The sequence below is a fragment of the Gopherus evgoodei genome, chromosome 4 (genome assembly GCF_007399415.2).
Source record: "Gopherus evgoodei ecotype Sinaloan lineage chromosome 4, rGopEvg1_v1.p, whole genome shotgun sequence".
NCBI lineage: Eukaryota > Metazoa > Chordata > Testudines > Testudinidae > Gopherus > Gopherus evgoodei.
This window is the reverse complement of record NC_044325.1, coordinates 131337168-131363453: the sequence shown is the minus strand read 5'-3', so window position 1 is coordinate 131363453 and position 26286 is coordinate 131337168. Positions and strand designations below refer to the sequence as shown.

General features: G+C 50.3%; 1 protein-coding gene across 1 annotated transcript in view; it reads right to left on the bottom strand.

The window, feature by feature from the left end:
• Window positions 1-24210, bottom strand: part of SORT1 (sortilin 1) — a 37196-nt gene extending 12986 nt beyond the window's left edge. Inside the window, exons 1-9 of the mRNA XM_030561097.1 lie at window positions 24039-24210; window positions 9537-9596; window positions 7388-7461; window positions 5944-6046; window positions 5261-5431; window positions 4804-4877; window positions 3240-3289; window positions 1835-1965; window positions 1313-1457 (exon numbers count right to left, since the gene is read on the bottom strand). Of these exons, the coding sequence (XP_030416957.1) occupies window positions 1313-1457; window positions 1835-1965; window positions 3240-3289; window positions 4804-4877; window positions 5261-5431; window positions 5944-6046; window positions 7388-7461; window positions 9537-9596; window positions 24039-24209 (979 nt within the window). The 5' untranslated portion in view covers window position 24210. The remainder of the gene's footprint in view (window positions 1-1312; window positions 1458-1834; window positions 1966-3239; window positions 3290-4803; window positions 4878-5260; window positions 5432-5943; window positions 6047-7387; window positions 7462-9536; window positions 9597-24038) is intronic.
• Window positions 24211-26286: the final 2076 nt, after the last annotated feature.

The following is a 26286-nucleotide window of genomic DNA, read 5'->3' as shown; positions in this document are numbered from 1 at the left end:
CAAAGCATGCAGCCTAGAAAGCAGAAGTTTGGTTTAATCTGCTACTCTGGAAGCCTGGTGCCATGGAGGAGTTTGCTGGGGAGGGATTTGGGGGGATAATTTAAGTGTTTACACGTATCTGACAGGCAACTTCATGTGACACATACAGTTATGGCATGGGGAGAGCAGCAAGGAGCACAGAGGGGACCCCCTCAATCCTCATCCCATGCAGCCACCAGCCTGCTGTGGCTCTCTCCATGACTGGAGAACGGAACGGCAGGGAGCTACATGAGGTGTCCAGTCTTGACACTAGAAAGGAAGACTCCACAAAGGGACAGGTCTGAGAAGGAGCAGGGCCATCTGCTGAAGTCTTAAAGAATATTCCCTAGCAAAATATTTCAGTCAGGGTTAAGACTGTAAAGATCAGTTACTAACAGGAAAAGCCTCTGAGAGAATGCCACACTGTTCGGAACACTCCACAAGCATTAGAAAGCCTGGAAAGTCAGAGTTAAGGCTAGCCAGGTAACCTTAACTCTGCCCTTATATCACTACTCACAAGACAGTCCTATTTTCCAGCAACAAACATGTTGACTGCATCAGCGACTCTGAAAACTGACTTGTGATCTAACTGGCCTGCTTTGGTCTTGCTCCTAGTTTGCACTCGGGAATTTAAACTGAAGGGCACTATTTTTTCCATCACTACAAGCTGCTCTTACTCTCCAAGGCCATGAACAACTGCGGAGGAAATAAAGGAGACTGATGCACTTCTCTTCATCAAAGCAGTCTGGATTCAGGACCATAAGATTCAAAGGACAGATTTTTCAAATACTGTAAGTACCACAGTGAAAGATTTGGCACAGATAACGAGCTAATACTTCTAATGGAACAAAGTTAAGGTGTGGACCAAAACTTAGGCAACTTAAATAATGGGGTGCAGGGTAGTTTGGAAACCACATGCATCTCAGACCCGCAACGTACAAAACCATAATGTATGTATGTGGCTATGGGATTCCCACAGCCTGGGCTACCAGGAATTAGAGCCCTTGCTGGACTCTCCTTCAGAATGTTGCCTCCCACATGGAAGGTGCAGCGGGTACACAAGGCAGGTCAATGCACAACGGGACAAAGTTACGGTTGTTTCTATACTTAGAACATACGGGCAGGGGAGTTAAGTGAATTGTCAAGTTGGCTCTGCATTTCCTAGGGTCTGTTATCAGAAGACTACAGTGTTCCCTTGAGTACGATTTACAATCAGCTCCAGTTGGATGAAGCATTGGAACTGACATTTGGATCTATTCAGGCACGCATCGCCCACCTGTCCTCTATCACTCACCTCCGGGGTCATCCACATGCATGAACACCATGTCCTCGTTAGCTGCCAGGATGGAGAAGAACTGCTCCTGACCCACAGATGGAAGCTGGGCCATATTCCAGGTCTCCCCTTGGTCAGTTGAGACATGGATCCTCCTTGTATTGCCCTGGAAGACATGCACAATCTTTATGCTGCACCACCAATGTCTATGGTACTCAAGTGTTCACCAGTGGGGGCCTAGACGGATCAGATAGGGTGACAGGGAAGAGAAGCAGGAGCGAGAACAGTCCTGGTACTAGATCAGGACACAGGAATGGGACAAACAACTCTGGACAGCCACATGCTCATTTATGCCCCTGCCTGTTCCCAGCCCCTTAAGGCATAATCACATTCACACAGATCCTGCACCCACAAATCCAAACTAGGGCATTTATCCAAACCTGGGCCATGGCCTCCCACATGGAAACAAAGAAAGGCTGTGACTCTATGGACTCGCAGAGCCACCTGGAAGCCAGACAGAAAGGAGTAAAGCAAATCTCCTACCTTCTCTGACATCACGGAAGTAAACAGGAAGCGACCTCCTAGGCCAAACGAGTAGATTTTGTTTCCTATGGTCTTGAAGCTTTTGCCAAAGTCACTGGTTTTCTTTAGCTCCAAAAACCCAAGATCAGTTTCTTAAGAGAAGGAAACGAGAATTAACGTTGCTGCAGTAGAGGAGGGGACGCTGAGGTGAGGTTGATATAACTACGTCACTCAAGGGTGTGAACAAAGTAGTTAAGTCAAAGTCCCCAGTGTAGACAGGGCTAGGTCAATCGCAGAATTCTCTGGCGACCTAGCTATCTCCTCTCAAGGAGCTGAAGTACCCATGCTGGCAGGAGAAGCTCTCCCATCGGCATCAGTAGCATCTTCACTGAACCGTTGCAGTGTTTTAAGTGTAGACAAACCCCGAGGCTGGGAAGTGCTAATCCCCCTTAAAGTTCGTTCCTGCCTCACCACAGCAGTTTCTCACCCAGCCCCGCCCAAACTCCGGGCAGAACCTCATCCTCAAGCATCAGTCTGCTCTAAAGGCTACTAGATTGTCTGTTACAGACTGCCACCCTGACGTGCCCACATCCTGCCATCAGCAGCTTAGCCTCAGCCTGCTCAGTGGCAGGATTCCACACCAGGCTGCCCCCGAAACCTCAGACAACCCTGGATCTACTTCACAACACAGGCCTGTTCAGCTTCCTTTCCACCTTCTGTGCTCGCAGCCCTGGAATATGGCGGATTCATCTGCGCACTGACATCACCCATCTTTCGGGATCCCACCATCACATCTCAAGCTGGCAGTGATTAAGTCTCTGGGAAGCCCTAAGGAGAGCAAGATCTGCCCCCAGACATCCATCTTGCCTCACTTCTCGACACCCAAACTCTCCCACAACACACTAAGGAGCTGTAGCATGAGCACTGCCAGCCTCCGTTCTCCCTCACCCACTCCCCAGCATCAAACCCATCGGTTTGCTTAGAGTTTTATGAGGCTATTATGGCATCATGCTTTCGTGATCGCTGGACAGCACCTGGAGAATTCTGACCTGTGGGACTGCTACATTTAAACAGATTGAAGATGTAATTTACATAAATTGTTTAACCTGTAAATCCAGGCATCTAAGTCACCTTGTATGGTGCCTGGCACACAGTTGACAGGTTTCAGAATCGCATGTTAAAATAGCCACCGATTAGCTTTATACAACCTCCAGAGCATTTGGGCTCAGGACCATTCACTGGTCTATCCCTAGCTCCTTGGGCAAATGAGTCAGTTACTAACAGCTGATGATTTATTAAGGTGTTTTCAGAACATGGAGCTGAAGGGAAAAGGCTTGCGAAGTCTCTGGCCTCACACACACACACACAAAGTGGGTTTGATTCTCTGATACTGCACAACCATTAGTTGGAACCAGGGAGTACTTACTGCAGGAGTCATTCAGGTAGGTGGTGAAGAAGATCGTGGTGTTGGGGCCCCTAGAAAAAGACAGGAGGAGGAAAAAAGAGTGCTTAGAAACCTGATATAAGAAAAGCAGATCAACAGCTGTGTCAGGCTGTCTACACTGCAGCTGGAGATGTAACTGCAGCTTGGGTAGGCAGATCTGTGCTAACTTTCTTCTAACTAGCATTGCTGAAATAGCCATGAAGACGCAGCAGCACATACACCAGCGCAGGCTATACAAGCACACCCAGAACACATTGCCAGAGTCCCGGCCAGCATGGCTTCTCTGCTCCTTTTAGCTGAACTAGTTATATTACAACTAGCTCAGGCATGCCCACATGGGCAGCAGTCATACCCCTGATTGCAGTGTAGACATGCCCATAATTTTACACAACATGGGGACACAGGTGAAGCCAGACTCCCTGAGCAGTGACAGCTTCTATCCCAGTGGTATACTGGGATTCTACAACACATGCACCAATGAAGACTGCTACAGGGCCTTTCAGAGAAGCATGGGTGCTTTTGCTCAAAAGTCTGGGGAACATCCAAGGGGTCTGTGAACTGCACCATCCATACCGCACACACTGGCCTCATCCAGGTAGTCACTGAAGGACTAGTTTGACTAGATACAAGTAAGTTTGTGATGAAGCTTCTACCTACCAGAAGCAGGGCTGAGACCTATCGAACTCATGGCACCCAAGCCCATGGTTCCTAAACTGTTCCAGTCTGAACTGAAAGCTATCGGATGCACGTGTCACCTTGGTATCTAGGACCAGAATGCTGAGTGGCATTGCTGACTCCAAGGGGTTCAAAATCCAGAGAGACTAAGCAAACTGGGAATCAACTCCAAACAATCCAAGGTCCTCTCACCTTCTAAGTGCCCGCCCTCCCTCCCTCTGTAGCAGCCAGGAATGAAGATTGTGGGCATCCATAGGCAGAATCTGACATGAGAGGGTGCAGCACAGGCACAGTAGTTTATACACACACATTAGAGAAGTGAAGCAGCCAAGCAGGAACTGGAGTATTTTATCAGATGGCCAAAGGTCTAAACGAAGTGCGTGACGAACAAAGACACTCAGATAACCCCAGTAAGGAAGAGTGGCTGGCCAGGGTATGGGGAGGCTCCAGAGCAGACAGTTAGGTGAAGCCAGTCAGGCAGGTTACCAGATGAGCCCAGCCAGAAGCCCATGGCTGTGTGCAGAATTCTAGACACTCCATGTGAAAAGAGTGGAGCCTTCCATTGAGGGAACACTCAGTCCATGCTGCTGCTCCTGATGGAAGAATCTGAGTCCAGGACATTGCTTTATGGCAGGGAAGGCTCCCCAGCCCCCAGTGGGTTGGGACACTTATTTCTAAATCAAAATGTATTAAACATGAGTGGCATGGGCCCCGCATGCTGTTGGGCTTCCTCTATGGGAAGACAGAGGGGACAGAAAAAAGAGTGCAGGAGAGCTGATGGAAGTGCCACAAGCTGTGTTGAGCAGCTCCTCCTTTCCTTTGGCAGGAGAGCTTAGAGCAGTAGATACCGAGTTACCATTCGGCTACTCACCATTTTGCCAGACAAACAGCTTTGTGGATTTCTTCCCACTTCTCCCCAAAGTTCCTGGACACCCAGAGGCTGTTCTGAAAAGTTCAGTAGTCAGACAGGATTGCTGGTTACTGGCTGTGTTACCTCTAACGCTTCAAATAGCATCTGGCCTAAAAAAATGCAGAGCCAACCCTCTGAAATGGAACACACATCAGGGCTTCTAAATACAAGGCCACATCACACTCCCTGGAAAGTACTGACTGTATGTTTCAGACTCAGGAATAGAAGTTCATCACCCAGAATCCTAAAGGGCTAAAGGACACAGCAGCTGTGATTTGTCATTCTTCCCCTTGTGGGATGCTACCACCCGACCCCGCCAGGTGTCGCTACAGAACTCAATCTCAGGATATCTCACAGAGCACACTGGCAGCTATGTGAAAAAGCAGAGATGAGGAGTGGGATGTGTGCTGTCTCTTACTTCAGTGCTGAGGACCAGCAGGTTGTCGGAGTTCTGCGGGTGGTACATGACCTGATTCTGGGGCTGAAAGGGGAGATCTGTCTGAGCAAAGTTCTTAGCATAATCAGACGATCTGAAGATCTTTCCTCCATGGCTCCCTCCAGGCATAGGCATGTCCCCCGTCAGAATAACCTAGACAAGGAGCAAGAGGGAGACCAGGTCAGCGAGGGCGAACACGTCTTCACTGTGACAGTCAGCCTCGGCCACATCCCCCGCACCAGCTGTACTGACCTGCTCCAATACAAATGGGCTTTGTGTGGCTCACTCAGCCCCCATTTCCTGGCAATGGGATCAGAATGTGCACTTCCTGGCAAGGGGGCTCCAAGGGCTCTAGCTAAGCCCAGAGAGAAAGGCACTATCCTCGTTCTACAGATAGGGAAACCGAGGCACAGAGTTGTGATGTGATTTCCCCTCAGTCTCCCAGCAGGTAAGTGGAGTGTTGGGAGCAGTACCCAGGAGCACACCACCACCCCTCCTCTGAACACCAGTCAGCACTGCCATGCGGAGAGGTGCATTTCAGTGAACAGAAGTGCATTGCTATGTAGCATGAATGCAGCCCTCATGAAGGCCAGCTCCATCCCCGACTCAGGGGCAGTTCCAGGGAGTATATGCTGTCCAAGAGCACATCAGCAGCTGTCTCCTACCTTCCCCGAGTTCTCTGGGCCGATGGCCATCCCAAGCTCCGTCCGGATGAAGGTGTGGTTAATGAGCTTTGTGATGTCTATGAAAGTTTTTCCATAGTCCTCGCTGAGAGGGAAGAAAGTACATAATGACTCTTCTAGAGCAGTGGTTCTCAAGCAGGGGTCTGGGGCCTCCTGGGGGGCTGTGAGCAGGTTTCAGGGGGTCTGCCAAGCAGCACCGGTGTTAGACTCACTGGGGCCCAGGGCAGAAAGCCGAAGTCCCACCACTCAGGGTTGAAGCAGAAGTCTGAGCAACGCAGCTTCGCGGGGGCTCCTGTGGCATGGGGCCCTGGGCAATTGCCCTGCTTGTTACCCTCTAATGCTGGCCCTGGCTTTTATATGCAGAAAACCAGTTGTTGAGGCACGGGTGAACTGTGGAGTTTTTATAGCACGTCAGGTAAGCCTCAGACAGAGAAAGGTTGAGAGTCCCTGGTCTAGGAGACACCTTGGGATGCAGCACAGGAGACAAGGTGTCACTGATGCTTCTGGGACAACTGCTGAGATTAGAGAGCCTCAAAGAAGGAACGTGCTGGGCACCTCAAAGCAGCTGCTCAGACAAAGAACGGAAGCATTCCATGGCAAACAGCTACTTTTCCAACACTTGAGCTAGGGAGGAGCCAACCTGCAAGAGTTCCAATTACCCAGGACCAGCCCAAAAGGGAGTCACAAGACCACCAGCCCAGTCCTGCATTGTTCAGCTCTGGCCTACAAGGCTCCTCCCCCCTAAAAAGGTGTTTACCCAGGACTGAGGATATTCCAGTCTCCAATGAGCCACACAATCCTTTGCATCAGTGCAGAGGAGTCTGGGAAGCTGTGGGTACTGGTCACTCGTGCACATGCGGAACCAGGGCATGATTTTGTAGAGGGAAATGAGTGACCAGGCACCACGCACCAGGTTCACCGAGTGCTAGCTCCTCACTGGCATGAAAAGACTCTCAGCGACTAAACACCCAGATTCCCAGAGCAGCCCAGAGCTGTTCTTGTTACCCTGCAGCACGCCCATCCCACTGGGCTGGGCAGAGTTTCTTTGCATTCCTCACCCTCTCCCAGGCACATCAGAGGAAGAGACAAGACACAACCAAGCCCTTGGCAATTATCCCCACTCGAGGTATCTCCCATTCCTGTATGGCAGCCCAGCACCTGTCAGCTGGGGTGACACAGTGGAGTGAGTCAGCACCAATTTAGAAGCCCTGCCTCCCCTACCACACCCCAAAAGGCTGCTTGAGCCTGCTGGCAGCTCAGCCTGCCTCCACTCCTCCCCCAGTGGGTACACCACGCTTACGGCTGGCCTCCCACGGACGAGCGAGACAGAGAGCTGCAGCATCAGGTTGGATGGCCAGACGATGCAGCTCGCTAATTCACTGAGTTAATCAAATCAGCTGCATGCATCAGGCACTGGGGGCCTCACCTCCTGTAGAGTTTGGACTGCTTGAAACTCACGAACAGCAGTGGTAACTTGAATGTGGTCAGGACGAGAATAACCTGGCCAAAGAGAGGACCAGAGTGTCAATCTTGGGGAGAGCTCACTAGCAGCCCCTCCCCCCAGGCAGCCTGTGAGTGCAGCCCTCAGTTCACCCCCTCCCACTGGATTTACTGACCCTGAGAAGGGGTTTGACAGCCCCTTAAATATCCACCTTAGGATAAGCAGCAAAGAATCCTGTGGCACCTTATAGACTAACAGAAGTTTTGGAGCATGATCTTTCGTGGGTGAATACCCACTTCCTCAGGTGTATCTGAGAAGTGGGTATTCACCCACGAAAGCTCATGCTCCAAAACGTCTGTTAGTCTATAAGGTGCCACAGGATTCTTTGCTGCTTTTACAGATCCAGACTAACACGGCTACCCCTCTGATACTTGACACCTTAGGATAGTCAATTAGTGCTTTGACCAACCCCCCCACCCCACTCTTACCCCTCTCATGTGGCTTCTCCCAGGGAGAATGGCTTTAACAAGACAGGGACTCGCTGGCCAAAAAGGTTTGTATTTGCCAGGGCAGGAAATGAGTCTGCTGGGAAGATACCCTCAAATCACAGGCGATCAGACAGTCATCTGGCCTCCAGCCAAACCCAGGGGCAGGTTATTGGCTCAACCCACCTCTTTCGACAGCCAATCCCAATGTCTTTAAGGCAGCAAATGCCACAAGCTAGTATCAAAGGATGGTCTTATAGGGGTATACAGCACCTTCAGCTCCCAACATGCAGCCACTTCTAGGGTGGAAGGCACCAAGCGATGGACGACGGACAACACAATGCACAACACTGATGTAGGGGGAGGGGTTTGGTCAGGCTTTAGGACAAACCATTCCTCCCCAGGAGAAAGGCCAAGGGATCTTTGATGTCCACAGCCCAGACAAGACCTTGGTCTTGCCCAGCAGGCCCACACGTAGGGGAGGCTGAGGAGCTGAGCCAACTCTGCCAGGGCTTGAGCCAAGATCTTCAGACACGGGCTTGAGCCTCCAAGCTGCTCTGCAAGAACCAGCATTGTCTGGGGCGCAGCGGCCGTCTGATGAGGGTGAGGGAGGTTGGCTGCCTCAGCAGTTCTTTCCTGCAGGAGCCCACGGGAGTGTAGGTTGCCTTGCCTGATAAAGACAGCACAGCCCTGCCCTGCCTGGAGCTGTAATTTAGAGGGTCAATTCCAGGGGCTGGAGGAGCAGCCGCCTTGCGATAGATCTACAGATAAACCCTCCGACGGCAGCTGCTCAGCGAGCAGTGCTGGCTGTGAAGGTTTCCTAGCAGCAGCTCACTTGCTCCATGTTCAGAGACTTCTAATGGGCATCAGTCACATAAGAGCACGGCCCAGCACCATCCCACTCCTCAAATGCCAGGAGCTTCCATAGATCCTAAAGCCCAAAGGGACCACTGCAACGTTCCTACTAATTTTTTACATCCAGGTGCAGAATGAATTTTGTTCTGTGCACCGATATGGAGGTGATGAGTGGCGGGGGTGGGATCGAGGGGTTTGGGTTATGGGAGGGGGCTCAAGGCTGGGGCAAAGAGCTGGAATGTAGGGGAGTGAGGGCTCCTGCTGGGGGTGCGGGCTCTGGGGCAGAGGGTTGGGGAGCAGGACGTGAGGGCTCTGGTTGGGGTGTGGGCTCCGGGGCTCAGGCAGAGGGTTGGGATGTGAGAAGGGGTGAGGGCTCCGGCTGGGGGTGCAGGCTCTGGGGTGGGGTTCCAGGGTGGCACAGACATCAGGATAAAGGTGTTCTATCAGTGCAGCTCATTCCGGGAACTGGACCTAAATAAGCAATACCAGTTTAAGCACCATTCTACCACTATAACTACACCCCTGCTGTAGGTTATGTAGATTCATGCCAATGATCTAGCTGGAATGTTAGACCAGCCCCCACTGGGGACCTTCCTAGGCAGGATTAGATGTCTGGGCGCGCAGAACACTGGGAATGTCCAATATCAGGAATGCTTGTGCTCAAATTGGACACTGCTTCCCGGAAGCCAAGTTGTACTTCCCAGCTGCCTCTCCGGCTTGCCCACCCCCACTGCTGCCCCATCATTTAGAAGAGTTACCTTTTAAAGCCCATTCAGATCAAATGCACTACTTACTCCAGTGCTGTCTCCAACCCAGGACAGTGACACAGTGCCGCTGAAGTCATCAAAGACGTACTGCAAGGAAAAAGATTGGAGTCACAACCAAACTTCTGTGTTCCACACCCCGGATCAGGCAACAAGCCCCTCTACCTCCTGTCACCAGAGGGGAGAGGATCAGGATGTATTTGATCTGCATGGTGGAGTACCTCCCAGTTACACACCATCCCAAGGCAGTATTAACCACCTAGCTGCCAGCCCAAGATTTGTCCAGCCCACTGTCATTCCCCCCCCCCCCATTCATCACAGGTCGCTAGGGATTACCTGGGCAGTCTATTGCTGAATCAGTAAAGCCAGGAGACACACCCCAGCAGGGGCTTTTTCTCCAGCTTCATGCTCCCTCAGGTGGCTTCCTTCACTGACCCACACACATCCCCTTACGTGGGATGTTGCTGAAATGCCCAGTGGATTCTTGCCACACACCCTACATGTGACAACTCAGAGTTTGTCTCCTTGGCAGATCTCACGGGCAGGTGTCCCGAGTCCTCTCTCTCAATACCACCTTATCCCTTCGGTAGTTCAGGTAACGCTGGGCGGCTTGTGCTGGGCAGGCAGAATGAAGCAGAACTCAAGCTTTGTGGGTCGAAGGTGCTAAGTTCAGCCCCCATTGACCACCTCTCCAAGGGGCTGACTTGCTCACATCTGAACTACAGAGCCATCCTGTCTCTACCCCAAAGCTTTGCAGGGGCCTGGGGCCTTTCCCCTTAGCACTTGATACTCATCAGCGAGTTATTCCAATATGGAAAAAGCATAGTCAGGTTCCCCTTGTGTCTGCCCTGGAACACATGTGCAGGATAGCAGCTCTGCTAATGGAAGCTGATCTCACTTTTGGTTCTGCTGAAGTGCAGATGCTTGCCCGGCATGGTCACCCTCCCCTAATAGGGCTTCATTGCTAAACCAGAAGCCAGGGCCCTACAAGCGTCATGAGGCCTGCGATTGTTTCTAATCCAGCCCTGCAAGAACACGAGAGTGAGCAGCACAGACTGCTCCCAGATCTCACACCCTCATGAGTTAACAACGCCTCTCCTGTCAGAGAGCTCCCCAGCAGCCAGTTGGCATTGAGAAGCATCCCCACCCAGATGGGCAGTAATGGCTGAAAGTTAAGCAGAGCTGGACTCTTTTCCTGTTGGACATAACTAGTCACCCCTAAGAGCAGCACCATGCTGACAAGAAATACTCTGGTGTATTTGTTTGGCCTTGTAGAGTAGTAAAACTGGGCTGTGCACTTTATCACGAGCACTAGAGTAAACAGCGCAGCCCTGCCACCCTGCAAAGGCATCTGCCTCCAGATAATATTTTCCACAGCTCCTGCTGGCTGCCAGGCAGGACCACAGCAAAAGCTCCTGTTCAGCAAGGGGACAAACTGGACCCAGCCTCAAGAGCCCAGAGGGACACCAGAGAGATGAAGCCAGCAGAGCAGTGATGCTGGGATTTGGCTAGCTAGCACCATGTTAGTGCCAAGGAGGAACCTGGCAATGCAAATATTCCCCTGAGCAGAACAATGAACGCCATCAGTGCCCTGCCCTGCAGTCTCAAAGGTTGCCTCATAATCTGTTCACAATCTCGCTACATTTTGAGGCTCGCCATGTTACAGCTCAGCCAGCACTTACGCCATAAAATCCTAGATCAGTGGCTGAGCTGGACAGGACATAAACCGAGATCTGGGTTTCAGGCAGAGAAACCTCTCCCCCTCCCAGAGCAGTGACTCCGATACACCTGTGCCTCTGGGAACAGGAATCTCAGCATTCTACAGGCAAAACCTGGGAGATGGCCAGACAGTCACCATGGAAATACACCTGGGACCTTGGAATGCTCTGTTCTGAGAGGCCCTCAATACCTTCACTGTGACAGGAGAAGCATTACCAGCTTCAACCTCAAGTGTCCAGTTACCTTCGCTGGAGGGGAGCAGAGACCCAGGGGACACCTGGGGGAGAGTGCAGAATGCTGTGTCTTCACAGCCATGGGCACCTTACGGCCTCAGCAGTGCAGGGGCAGGGCTGTGCCAACACGGTTATTGAGCTATGCCAGATCTGTGCAAAAGGCAGGCTCCTGGGGCGATCAGAAGGAAGACGAAAGAAGACAAGGAGGCCGTGGAGAAGGTTCTTGCACCAACAAGGACGGCATGAAGGACAGAAGAGAGCTGATGCTATACAAACAAGGGGAGGAATAGACAGAAAATCCAAGAAGTGGGCTGGAGCAAGCCCTTAGAGAATCACTAGCCTGGGTGACTCTGAAATGGACCCAAGAACAAGTGTGGAGTTTGACACAGTCTCACTGTTTTGGAGTGTGCAGGAAGTGGTTGATGATGTGCTTGAGTGCAGGGAACTGGGACTTTGGGAGACAGGGGAGGCATTTTCAGCAGACAAGGAGAGAGGCAGGGAGACACAGGTGGGACTTGCCACAGCCAGGGACTGGCAGCAGCCTACACCAGCCACACGAGACAGGTGAAGGAGGAAAGTTCTGGACGAGAGGGGGAGGTAGAGGGACCTTCCAAGCAAAGGAAGGAAAGAGGAAATGACATACATGGCATACAGCAGTGCAACAGTGTCAGAGTGGTGGGTATGGTACAGTGCAGACAAAGAGCAGAACCTATGAGCTGCAGAAAGGGGGAGAAAAGTCAGGGCAGCTGTGCCCTTCCCCCCAGGAGCCAGTGCAGCATTAGCTGATTCATCTGAGACACACCTATTAGCATCTCATTAAAAAAATGGAAGAAATGTAAATTAGCTGCCTGTGTGACAGATGGGACGGGGGATACCAACGGCGGTTACAGACATGCCAAAGTGAATGTAATCCAGACAACACAGCCAGGGCTTCCAGTGTGAGGAAACCCACGGGGGAAATTTACAAATGGTTGGCAAAAAACTGCCCGCTAGCAGCCACCTCCAAACACGGCGGCTGACTTTGCATTACTGTCCTAGCCATCCCCAACCTCAGGCAAATCCACCTCCTCGCTCCCCTCCTCCCAGGAAGGAACAGTTACATAAAGATTCTGCTTTGACGCAAGATGGGGAACAGTTCTGCTGAGAGCACTGAGTCACTCTCATGGCACGCTCACCCAACAATCCCAACAGGTTTTCTAAACCCATCTCCACTTCAGCCAAGCGAGATCGGGAAGATTCTGCTTCTCTAGGAACTAGGTTGTGCTTTAATCTTGCCAGGCCTCATGCTATGAGGCCATCAAATCATCCACTGGAAGCCATGTGACAGGAGGCCACTTTGCTATACAGCAGGGTAAAAGATCTTGTGTTTTTGGCCTACTGGTCCATCAGTAGCCAAGCTTCATGGTAGCGTAGCCCCTGCTACTCAGTCTCTCTTAAAAAAGGATGATTTTAATGGCTGCTCTTCATGCAGAAATGGAAAAAATGGGCTTAGCATTTAATTACAGGTACATTGCAATAAGTTCTTACAGCTAGACGGGGCTCTATGGATAGCAGCCCTCCCACCTCCTATGAGATGACGTTTGGGCCCACGGCAGAGGTGCAGGTGCTAAACAAGGAATGGCATCTGCACCAGCACAAAGAAGGAAACAGAGTTTGCTGTCTAAATGCAGCTGTCTGCATGAGAGAGGCTGCCATACCCAGGAACATCACCATGCTAGAAGGCTAGTGGGCGGATTCAGGGCTTGCTTGACTAGAAGCAGGATAGAGACACTCTTCTTAAGCAGTTAAAACTTGCTTACTCACATAGCTCCTTAGCACAGATGCTGGCAACTCAAATGCATTTCACCTCAGCACTGACTATCCCTCAGGGAGGCAGAAGGAAAGCTACTTTGCACTTTATAAATGATCACAGAGTGTTTATCAGCTAAGCCTCAACACCACAGCGTACAGGTAAGGAGCATGAAGAGATCTCTTCCCAGGGCACTGAAGTGCGGCTACCTCTGGGATGGAACATGGCAGCTGTTCTTTTATTATTTGCATTACGGTAGCATCTGGAGAACCCAACCAACATCAGCATCTCATTTTGCTAAGCACCACACAAACAGCCCCTGCCATGCAGAGCTCACATCACAGCACCAAAGAAATGGCAGAGGTCAAGGCATAAAAGATAGTGCAATCCAACTGCAATTAGAGGAAGGCTCTAGGGAGCTAGGACAGCAGTTCTCAAACTGGCGTCTGCGGACCTCTGGGGGTCTGCGAGTCATGTCCGGGGCCGCCAGCCCCACTGATCAACTCCTTCTCCTCCCTCCCAGCACCTCCTGCACACTGCTGGACAGCTGTTCCACAGTGTGCAGAACATACTGGGAGGGAACAGGAGTAGGGACAGGGCATGCTGGGGGGGGGGCACAGAGGCAAGGAAGAGGCATGGCAGAGATGGAGCAGAAGTGGGAAGAGCTGGGGCCTTGGGGGAAGGGGTGGGGTGGGGCTTGGGGCTGATCGGGGGTTGAGCAACCCTGGGGAAAAACAGAAGCTGACTTGGGGGTCCATGAAAATTTTAAAATGAAAATGAAGGTCCTTGGGTTGCTAAAAAGTTTGCAAACCGCTGAGCTAGGAGCTAGCCACATCAGTTGGAAACTGACCAGGACACACAGGTCAGACAGACAGACAGACAGGCTTTGTTGTGCTATTTTAAAAAAGCAGAAGTGTCCATTTGATCAGCTCTTCTATTATCAACAGTGCTTAGAGAAGATTACAGTGACAGGAGCCTGAGAATTGCTGCTTAGAAGGCATCAGCAGCACGCTCTGGCTAAGCAGCCACGGTGCTGGTGTGATCTAACCGAAGGGGAATGACTTCTAAGGTGGGGAACAATTTTGTGTGTAGAAGCTTGAAGAGAATCTCTGGCAAAACTAGTATGAAAAATGCCCTCGTGTTTAATATTTCACGTCTTATTAGAGATGACTTGACCCTGTTATGTTCATAAGAGCATAGCTAAAAATAAAGGCCCAGATGTGCTGTGCATCTTCACAACCTACAATGTCAAATACGACATCTAGTGAAATAGGGACATTTTCCAAAGCCGAGAGAAGGCCCATCGCTTCCACTTGTCATGGGAAAGGTTAACGACTTGTGTCCGACAGCTCCCCTACTGGAGGAGGAGGCTGGGCCAAAGGGGAAAAGCCCCCGGTGAAAATGGAGCTATCCTCAGGAACAGCCAAGGGAGCAGTCCAGGAAAACTCCAGTATTACAGTGCCCCTTTGGACCACAGCACCACTTCCTGTGCCCTACCCCATCCCTGTGCGGGCTGGAGAATGGGACTGGGAATAAGCAGGGCTGCCCGGGGAGGGGGCAAGTGGGGTAATTTCAGAAGTGGTGTGGCGAGTCTTCATTTATTCACTCTAATTTAAGGTTCTGCGTGCCAGTAATACATTTAAACTTTTTTAGAAGGTCTCTTTCTATAAGTCTATAATATATAGCTAAACTATTGTTGTATGTAAAGTCAGTAAGGCTTTCAAAATGTTTAAGAAGCTTCATTTAAAATTAAATTAAAATGCAGAGTTCCCCCAGACTGGTGGCCAGAACTGGGGCACTGTGAGTGCCACTGAAAATCAGCTCGCGTGCCGCCTTCGGCACGCATGTCATAGGTTGCCTACCCCTGGTCTATATTTCATTTTAGTGCCATAGGGAGATTCATGTCAGGAGAGGGTAGCTTCATTTAAAATTAGCCACAGGGTGAGGGATCACATGAGAAGAGCAATATCCTTCCCAACCCTACCAAGGGAGACCCCCCTCCCCTGCATTCCCTGAGGCTTCGGAGGGGTTAATTCAGTGGCTCTCAAACTTTTATATTGGTGACCCCATTCACATAGCAAACCTCTGAGTGTGACCACCCCCTTATAAATTAAAAATTTTTTTTATATATTTAATACTATTATAAATGCTGGAGGCAAAGGGTTTGAGGTGGAGGCTGACAGCTCGCAATACCCAGTAATAACCTTGTGACCCCCGAGGGGTCCTGCCCCCCAGTTTGAGAACCCCTGGGTTAGTTTAATTTTAGCACCCTGTATCCATTCACATGCATGTGCTATTTTGAGCATTTCAGTTTTCACAACATAGGCTCAGCCCAGATTCTGGGACAAGCTCAAATGCTCAGTTCGTGGAGTATGTACATAACTATACTAAAGACAAACCCACAGTAACCGTCTCCAGTTTGTGAGGGACCCCATGGAGCCAGTCTCTAGGAAACAAATAAATGCATGGAGGTTAAGTCCATTAATGGCTAATAGCCAGGATAGGTAAGAAATGGTGTCCCTAGCCTCTGTTTGTCAGAGGGTGGAGATGGATGGCAGGAGAGAGATCACTTGACCATTGCCAGTTAGGTTCACTCCCTCTGGGGCACTTGGCATTGGCCATTGTCGGCAGACAGGATACTGGGCTGGATGGACCTTTGGTTTGACCCAATATGGCCATTCTTATGTTCTAAGCTAAATGAACCCAAAGTTATGGAGACAGAAATGAGTCAAGGAAGACAGCAGAGTATCAGAAACCTGGGAAAATCTCTGACTGGATGGGCACCGGCATTTGGTCACAAGCTGAGATGGTTCAAAAGTTTTGGATTTTTTTAAGCAGAATTTTTTTTATTGTTTCTTTAAAACAATCAAACACAGCAAGCAGCAAATATTTGGCCACACACTTCTGAAACCCCAAACCATATTGAGGTTTTGGCAGACTAATTTCAGCTTTTCAGTTAAAAAAAACAACAAATTTTGAAGGAAAGCAGACATTGTCCGTGATTTTTTTCTCCTTTTTAAAAACCCCTAGTTTTCGATCCAGAAAAAGTTTTGATGGAAAATATTTGTCCAACCCTTTTAATGAGCTTTAGTGCCTTTTAGCACCAGCTGATGCTGAGAACCAGTGATACCTTGTAAAGAAGTTCTCAAAACTGGGTTTATGCCAAGATGCAGAAGGTTTATTTTTCCCAGGGCTGCCCGTGGGGGGGAAGCAAGTGGGGCAATTTGCACCGGGCCCTGCAGGGGCCCCCACGAGAACATAGTATTATACAGTATTGCAGCTTTTTTATGGAAGGGGCCCCCAAAATGCTTTGCCCCAGGCCTCCTGAATCTTCTGGGCGACTCTGGGCCCTATTTCCAGCTCTTCCCAGTCTCTAGAACGAGTCTCAAAAGGAGAGTTAGTCACTGACGTTCAAGCAGCTTTGAGATCCTTCAGTGACCAGCACTACAAAAATGCCAAGTATCCATATTAAGAAAACATTAACCCAGTTTTCACTCCTTCCCGCTCATCCCCCTAGCCAACCTTTCCGTTGTTTCTTTCCCGGGAGACAAGATGTGCACTCATCCTGTCCAAGGAGGGGGATTGTATGCCGGCATGCATGCAGCCCAAGCATCCCTTCTGTCAGATCCCAGCTGAGGGAAGAGGGGAACTCAGGGCTAGTCTACACTGGCAACGCCTTAACAGCGCAGTGCTGGGAGAGAGCTCTCCCAGCGCTCTAAGAAAACCACCTCCACAAGGGATGCAGCTCCCAGTGCTGGGGTACTGTTTGCACAAGTGCTTTACAGCGCTGAAACTTGCTGCGGTCAGGGGGGTATTTTTTCCACACACCAGAGCGAGAAAGTTGCAGCGCTGTAAAGTGCCAGTGTAGACAAGCCCTCACTTGGCTCATTCGATCACAGATTCCAAGGCGGACAGGACCATGGGGATCAAATAGGCTGACCACCTAGAGAGCATCCATCTAGCACTAAACGCTAGGCAGGAACGAGACCTGTCAAGTTCTATCCGGTCTGTGCCTTGACAGTGCTCACTTCCTCCAGTAAACTATCAGCGGTGCAAAGACTTTAAATCCTCATTTGTGGTAGGTGAGAAAATCCCAGCTAGGCATCTGAGGCCTTTGCAATATGCCTGAGCATGAGCAGACAGTGTATATTAGCGCAGGAGGCACCAGACAGAACAGAAGGCAACAAATCACACCATGTGGAGAGCTAGGCTGGGTTCAGGTTCAGCATGTACCGACACCATCAAATCCTAGAGCAGTAGCTGAACGGACAGGACCTTGACCCCTTCCCTGGGAAGGGCAGAGGAAAAAAAGTCACCTCTGCGGTGAATCACACCCTGCAAAGTATGGGTCACTTATGTCATCGTGGCCTTTGGCACATCAGGCCCCCTCCATCAGCGCAGCACGAAGATAGATGTGGCAGAGAGCCCAGGGGTCTCAAGTCTCCAATGACTGAGCTAAGATTTGCTTTTTGGAAGGGAAGAGCCCCCCTTCTGTCCTTCCTGACCCTGTATCTTATCCTGACAGGGATCATGCTTTGAAATGCAGCTGTCGGCACACCAGGATTCTGAGACACTGAGATTAGCATCTGTTCCCAGCTCCTGCAGTGTGGCATCACCATCACTCAGCGTTCTGCCAAGGTTTAAGGGTTTTTTGAAAGCTGCACAGCCACGTTCTGACATATACCCTAGCACACCCATGCCATGTGTGCTAACAGGAGACTGGGCAATACATCTAGAGAGAGAGGGAGCTTTCCACCCAGTCACTTGGAAGACGGGATGTTCCCTTACACAAACAAGACACCCAGCTCCTGAAATGCAAAACACAGGACAGGGGACAGTAGACTATATCCAGCACAGTAACACAGGGGATAGTAATGCCCAGTCCTGCCAACAGCCAGTGAAACTCACCAGGCTGACCTACTGGATCAGTCTGAATCTAGAGGACCACACCCGTCTAACCACAACCCACATTTACACCACAGGCTCAGATTGTGCTGTAGCTGGATAAGAAACATCCTTGACGAAAATCCAGATGTTGTAGGAGCCATTTTTCTGATACTGTCCGATATCCAAGGTACCTAGATGGCCCCACTGCCATTATCTGGGCACCTTCCAATCTTCCTCTGTGATTATCATCCCATTGCGCAGATGATGAACTGAGCACAAAGTGAGGCTGTGACTTGCCCCAGCTCACACAGGGAGTTTGTGGCAGGACTGGGAATTGGATCCAGGTGTCTTAAGTCCTAGGCCAGAGCCCTAATCACTGGACCATCCTCCATCTCTGGAAAGATCTAAATGCAAAGGCCTGACTACCTAGAATCATTAGAGACCTCAAGTACTTTTCCTCAAGAGTAGAAGCTTTAACCTCAGTGTTCTCATACAATCCCAACACCCACTACATTCCTAGAAACAAGGCTCTCCATTGCTTTCCCAAACCATGGAGCAGCGTGGCTGTTTGGCAGCTGCTGGGCTCCACCCCAGAAGCAGCCACCGCAATTCCTACAAAGAACTCTGGAAACATCAGAATGGGAGCACTACATCCCTGATGGGTATTTATTACCACCTGTTTAAATTCTATTTGGGAGGGTGATAAAGAGAAGGTGGAAAGTTAGGAATTTTATTTTAAGCCTTTCCTTATTCGGGTGCCTTGTCCCTTGCTGTTGGAGAGGTCTGGCGCTCAGCAAAGCCACATCTTCAGCTTAATTACACAGCAAGGGTGGCTGGCTGCATCTGCAGCCCTTGATCACAGAAAACAAGATCCCACACTGGAAACCAGAGGAGGAGTTCAGAACTTGACCTTCCCAGCCTTGCAACAGAGCATTGTATCTTCCCAAATCTAGAGGCCGTGGAGCAGAAAACAGCACCCAGCCCTGCATGGCTCATGCTCAGACAAGAGTGTGAAGGGCTGACAGTGCAGCAGGGACCAAGCAGGACAGCAGAGAGTTCTCCTACTTTCCCACTGTCGGAACAGCATTCACGCCGCTGGTCAGCACAGTCTCTAAACCAGAAATTCTGGCTCTGCTGGGAAACGCTTGGGTGACTGCTGCTCTGAACATAGAATAAATGAAATGTCCTCAAACATGAGCAGAGCTGGAGTAGGGCCCACTTCTGCTGCCAGAAAGTCCCTTTTCTTAACATTGAACTGGGACCTCACCCTGTTTAGAGGGCAAGAATCATTTTATTTCAGAGAAAAGCTGTCTGCCAGGCTGCCAACGAGCAACCCAAAATGCCACTGAGTAGGTAAGAGATCGCATGCAGAAAGCTTCCCAAATCCAGGGAAAATCGCTCTGAGGCCTTCCCCTCTAGTTTAACATTCCCCAGCTGTTCAACACTTTCTATTTTCAAACTGCATCAATGATTTTTCTATATCCCTCCCTAATGGTAGAGGTAGCCTCCCATTTTACAGTAGAGAAACTGAGGTGCAGAGGCTAAGCAGCTTTACCCAGTGTTGCTCCAGGGACAGCAATGGCATGAAGCAACCGGCTATCTCACTTGTCCCCACAGCCACATGGTTTCTGACAAAACCATTGCGATGCATCAGCATGCGGCACAGCTCCCTTCTAAGATGTTTGGGCCACAGCTTTCAGAGAAGCTCAAGCATCACTCCCTTATTGCCCCCAAACACTGTTGTGTTTAGATATGGAAGTGTTGTAAGGTAGAAGAATTGCAAGCAGTGAGGGGGTTTTGCAACACTTTCCGTTGACTTACACAAGGCATAAACCAGTGTAGCTTCCAAGCTAGGATGGAAACCCCAGAGCTGCTGTCTCGCAGTCTCATGCGCAGCCCCCTAGGACACACTGCCTCTTACATGTAAGGTAACAAAACACTTCAGACCCAAACAGGTCTGCCCATATGGCATGTTTAACCCAGAGGAAATGCCTGCAAAGGGAGGAGGAGCTGCTATTATTCCACAAGCCAGCTGGCAGGTGCTATGCATTAACTTGGCAACTAAGGCAGGAGAGCACACTGGCTGATGCTAGCCTCACCCCCACCCTGGATTTGCAGGCGTATTCTTGAGGTAGGATGTTTTCAAACCCATCAGGAGGCAGCCACAAGTGGGCACATGTTTCAGCATCTGATCAGAGAAGGAAGGCCCAGCAAACAATAGAATTAAACCCACTGGCTCTCTCCTCAACCCTACTGCTGCTTGGAAGCTTTGGAACTGACATCCCAGTACACTGAGAATCCCAGGAAGAGGTATTGCTGTGAGACAGAGCTGTTTACCCAGGCAGCAATCTGCAGAGGGTTTGGGAAGTTACCTTAGCTGGCCTGCGCAAGGAGGGGATGGAAGGAGGTCTTGTGTCATCTGCTTGGCCAACTAGGGAGTAGTACTTCAGTTGTACAGAAAGCTCTGGTCAGGCCTCCCTGGACTGAAGACTGACAGACCCTTTCCCCTCCATGGGGAATGGGGAACAGACTATATTCCCCACAGACACACACACAGGCATAGCTGAGATGTTGGACCTCTCAAGCATAAAGCAGAGACTCCGGGAGGAAAGCACCCTCAAGGTCTGGGGGAGAGCAAGCTAAACAAAAACAGAGGCTGAAAGCTGCGTAAGAAGATACCAGATTTCACTCCCTCTTCAGGACTCCAGAGGCCCATAATAAAAGCATAAGAGCTATGGCTTGCTCTCTCGTCTCCAGAGACACGATCTATTCTATCACAAATGGCTAGGACAAAACACTGCCAGTCCTAGCAAATAAATGCTCATATTCTTCTCTGTGCTGAGACATCATGTTATTCCCCAATGCTGATTTCTGACACAGCCTGTTTCTTTTAGACATTAAGTGCTTTTTACATGCCTACAGAAGCTATGCGCTGAAGGGGAGAGAGGATGGAATTGTAGGTTAAGGCAAAGAAACAGGAAGCAGGATATATGGGCTCTGTTCTCAGATCTGTCATATACTCACTTTGGGCAAGACACTTGCCCTCTCTAAGCCTGTTTCTCAACTGTAAACTGGGACAAAACTGCCTGTGTTACAGGGAGGTTGGGATGCTAAACTCAGTGTTAGAAAAGGGCTTTGTGATCCCTGGAAGGAAGCCAGAGAAGGTTTTTAAGTCTCAGCTCCAGACACAACAGGATGACAGCAGATACACTGCAGAATACCATTATACCACAGGGCCCATCCACCACAAAGGCAGGATAAAGCACCCACAAACAATGTCACATTACACTGGGACTAAATACCTCCAATGTGTCAGAAAGAGTAAGCAAATGAATCCCAACTTTTGATCCTACATCAGGTACAGAAGAGGCTGATAGAAATGGGCTTAAAACCCAATCACCCAAGCCAGGCCGGTTTACTACTGCCTAGTGAGTGGTAGGCTTCACCACTTGTTGCTACAGAATCTAAGGTTTTAGTCCTTATGATTGCGAAGAAAACCTTCCCAAATGCGAATTTCATGTAAATCCATGCAGTGCCTATCTTCTGGAGTCTGCAGACGGTGCCTCTGCTTCTGCTCATAGCTTTGCCAAGCAACAGCATGAAATTAACAAGAGCAGTTAAGATTAACAATAGCACTGAGAATGCTGTGGCCAGTAGGCAAAACTGACCAGGATCATCACTTCTGGCCTTAAAATCTGTCTCTCTTTCTCCCAGCACTTGTTAATTTGGAAAGCTAAAAGCAAAGGCAGACACTGGAGCTGCTCCTGGGGGAGAAGGGCCCAAAGAAGAGGCTGGGTAAAGAAGGGGAATAATAGTCACACTCCCCCCTCCCGGCTTGCTGCAGCCCAGAGGCTCTGTGATATGAGTAGAGGAAACCTCTGCCCTTCCAAGCAGCCAGGAAGCTCACCTATTTGAGACAGGTGGGGGGGATGATAGTACAATAGTAAGAATCCCAGGACCCTTCCCAGTTGCTATATTATAGTAGCAACCAGGAACCCCCATCAAAAACCAGGATTCCACTGTGCTAAGTGCTGGACAGACAAGTAACTAGGACAACACTCCTTCCCTCATAGAGTTACAATCAAGGTGTCAGGCAGGATGTCACAGGCAAGCAGGATGGGAGTGAGTTGGGAGCATGACGTAACAATAAAACAGTATTTACACAAAAGCAGAAGGCAGCTGGGGCTTCCAGCACAGTACCCCTAGATCTTTCTGGGGTTAACATCTCCTTTTTTCTACTAGCTCCTGGCTAGTAAGCAATTGGTAAGGTGGCTGTTGGGGGGAGACTCGTACTAGGAAAGATGACTAACCCATTTAGCTTTTGTGGGGTTAGGTGACTGAAATTTAAGCTGTCTGTACAAATGGGAAATAACAAGGATATTAGATTTTAGGTCTACCAAACCTGGCAGCATCTCCTTAATCTTCCACCTCATTCTTTCAATCGCTGTACTAAGAAGCTACTGCATTCAGGTGAAGTGCTGACACATCACATCTTATGTGAGAATAGCATCTCAGCTATTACTTAAAGTTTAAAATATAAAAATGCAGAAAGAGAAGCAACTGAATTAACTGTTAACTCAGGCTCTACCCAGCTAAGAGACCCCTCCCCAGAGGAAAGGGGGATAAGCCTGCCAGACATAGTTCTGCCTCTCAGGGGATCCCCAAAATGGTAATACATCTCAGGTACAGAATTAAACCACAAAGAAAAACACCAAGAGTGAAACAAACATTTGCTAAAGCCATAAAGGGAATAGGGAGAGACAGGAGGGATACAGAAGGAACCAAATAATAGGATTTTCTACAGCAGATTATTAATGCAACAGCAGCAGTGAATTGCCCTGCTATAGTTAAGGGCCTGTTACAGTCTGGATTATATGCCCCTATGCTCATTGTCAGTGGAGCACAGGTTCCTGCAGTATACATGCAGGTGCAATCTTTGGAGCCATTGCACTCTACTAGGTCAGTGAACTGTGGCTAACAGATGACTGGGGGGCGAGGGAATGGTGGTTTTTTATTTTGTTTTTTTCAGAGACTGCTACAGAGTTCCACAGATGCAACAAGACTCAGCACCTCAGACGCCTGACAATCTCACAGGAGCAGCAGTATGGCCCCTCTGCCGCTCACTCAGCATCAGCAAAGTGACCCGTTTTCAATCTCACTTTGAAAGTCAGGGAGAAGATACAATGCTGTTCAGGTGAAGGCACACCGAGGTGTTCAACACAACGTTAAAGGGTTCTCTGCAGGTCCTCTATGGGCCTGCAAAGCGCACAGACTAGCCTGCCCTTCGCTGACACATGCAGGTAAACCAAGCGCTCAGATATTAAAGATACCTCTCTAACTGCAGGCAAAATGGGTTCCATTATCCCCATTCAGTAGATGGGGAAACAGAGGCACCAACCTAGGAAGTGACTTACCAAAGGTCACACTGACATTTGCCATAATAGACACTCACGTGGCAGGAACCTGCTCTGTACAAACTTAACCCCCTCGGCTCCTGGCTGCGCAGGCAAAGACCAGCTGCCCCCCCGTCCCAATACCTATTGTATGCAGCGATTTCTTGAAAGCACTGGCAACTAGCGCTAGAAAACAAGGTGGGAGGGCCAGCTTTAGCTCTCCCGGGCCCCTGCCTGCAAAAGGAGGAAGGTGAATTGCTGTCCTTGGGGCTCTGATAGGAGGCAAAGACCAAGGCAGCGTGGGAGCCCCCCCAAGACCAGGGGGGCATGGCTGGCACAGGGCAGTAGCCCCTATTCTGGGCATGGCAAGACCAGCGGCGGCGGCGGCGGCGTGTCGGTCTGTCCGCCCCCAGCGGCGGGGGGGAAGAGGTGTGTCGGTCTGTCCGCCCCCAGCGGCGGGGGGGGAAGAGGTGTGTCGGTCTGTCCGCCCCCCCCCCGCACCGCCCCGCACCTGGTAGGTGTTGTTGCCCAGGATGGGCTCGACCCCGCGCAGCTCCCCGCAGCCCGGCTCCACCGCCCGCCGTCTCTGCAGCGGCCCGCCACGGGCCCCCTCCAGCCGGTCGGGTCCCAGCAGCAGCAGGAGGAGGAGGGTCCCCAACAGCGCAGCCTCCCTCAGCCCCATCGCCACTAACCGGCCCAGCCCCTGTCAGCGTCCGGACCCCGGCTTCGCCCTGCCCCGCCTACAGTCCCCCATTGGACGGCACGCACCCAGATGCCACTTCTCATTGGTTAAAGGAAACGGCAATCTCCGTTAAAGAAACAAGCCCCGCCTCCATGAGGGCTCTTTCCCCGTTCGTGTGGCCGAGAGCGCCTCATCATTCTGATTGGCTTCATGAACTGTCCATCTCTATCTCGCAAGCACTCACACCGTCCCCCTAGCAACGTAACATGGGCCGAACCTGATCAGACCCTTTACCTTCTGATTATCAATTATGCATTCCAAGCACCACCTTCTTCCAGAAACGCCTCGCTCATTGGCTGACCTCGCATAAAGTGATTGCCTAGACCCACCGTTAATCTTAGTGGATGCGCAGAGCAGGTTGTTGTTTCTTTAATTGGTTGAATTTAAGAGCCTCGACTTTGGAACCTGGAAATGTGTCTACAAATCCCGCTCCCCAGAGCACTCAAAGGCGCAGCGCCCTGTGGAAGCCTGGTTCCTCCACGCTCCCACCAGCTGCCCCGGGGGTACAATACGCTATTCCCCTACTGGATCCGGGCCCCAGAGCTGAGACCAGAACCCAGGCATCTGAGTCCAGGCCTTGTCCTAGGCCTCTAGCTGTGGCCCTATGGGCTTTTTTGCTGCATGCCGGTTCTATGCGGGGGGAGGGGGAGAGGGATAGCTCAGGGGCCTGCTAAACCCTGGATTGTGAGCTCAGTCCTGGAGGGGGCCATTTAGGGAACTGGGGTAAAAACCTGTTCTGGGGATTGGTCCTGCTTTGACCAGGGGCTGGGACTAGATGACCTCCTGAGGTCCCTTCCAATCCTGATAGTCTACGGGTCTACATTAATAATGGACTTAAAACTAACCCTGCTGGCAGCCTCCATCTATCACCATTAGAATTATAGAATCTCAGGTTTGGAAGGGACCTCAGGAGGTCATCTAGTCCCAGCCCCTGGTCAAAGCAGGACCAATCCCCAACTAAATCATCCCAGCCAGGGCTTTGTCAAGCCTGACCTTAAAACCTCTAAGGAAGGAGATGCCACCACCTCCAGCGGTAACCCATTCCAGTGCTTCACCACCCTCTTAGTGAAAAAGTTTTTCCTAATAATCAACCTAAACCTCCCCCACTTCAACTTGAGACCATTACTCCTTGTTCTGTCATCAGGTACCACTAAGAACAGTCTGGATCCATCCTCTTTAGAACCCCCTTTCAGGTAGTTGAAAGCAGCTATCAATTCCCTCCTCATTCTTCTCTTCTGCAGACTAAACAATCCCAGTTCCCTCAGCCTCTCCTCATAAGTCATGTGGTCCAGCCCCCTAATCATTTTTGTTGCCCTCCACTGGACTCTTTCCAATTTTTCCACATCCTTCCTGTAGTGTGGGGCCCACAACTGGACACAGTACTCCAGATGAGGCCTCACCAGTGCCAAATAGAGAGGAATAATCATGTCCCTCAATCTGCTGGCAATACCCTTACTTATACAGCCCAAAATGCCATTAGCCTTCTTGGAGACAAGGGCACACTGTTGACTCATACAGCTTCTCATCCACTGTAACCCCTAGGTCCTTTTCTACAGAACTGCTTCCTAGCCATTCGGTCCCTTGTCTGTAACAATGAATGGGATTCTTCCATCCTAAGTGCAGGACTCTGCACTTGTCCTTGTTGAACCTCATCAGGTTTCTTTTGGCCCAATCCTCTAATTTGTCTAGATCCCTCTGTATCCTATCCCGACCCTCCAGCATATCTACCACCTCTCCCAGTTTAGTGTCATCTGCAAACTTGCTCAGAGTGTAGTCCACGCCATCCTCCAGATCATTAATGAAGATCAGATTGGTCCCTTCTGACCTATGAGTCTATGAATCTATATTGAACAAAACCAGCCCCAGGACCGACCCTTGTTGGCAGCCGGTTTCAAGCAGAGTGCCCCTAGACATGGAGCCCTTGATCACTACCTGTTGAGCCTGATGATCTAGCCAGCTTTCTATCCACTTTATAGTCCATTCATCCAGCCCATACTTCTTTAACTTGCTGGCAAGA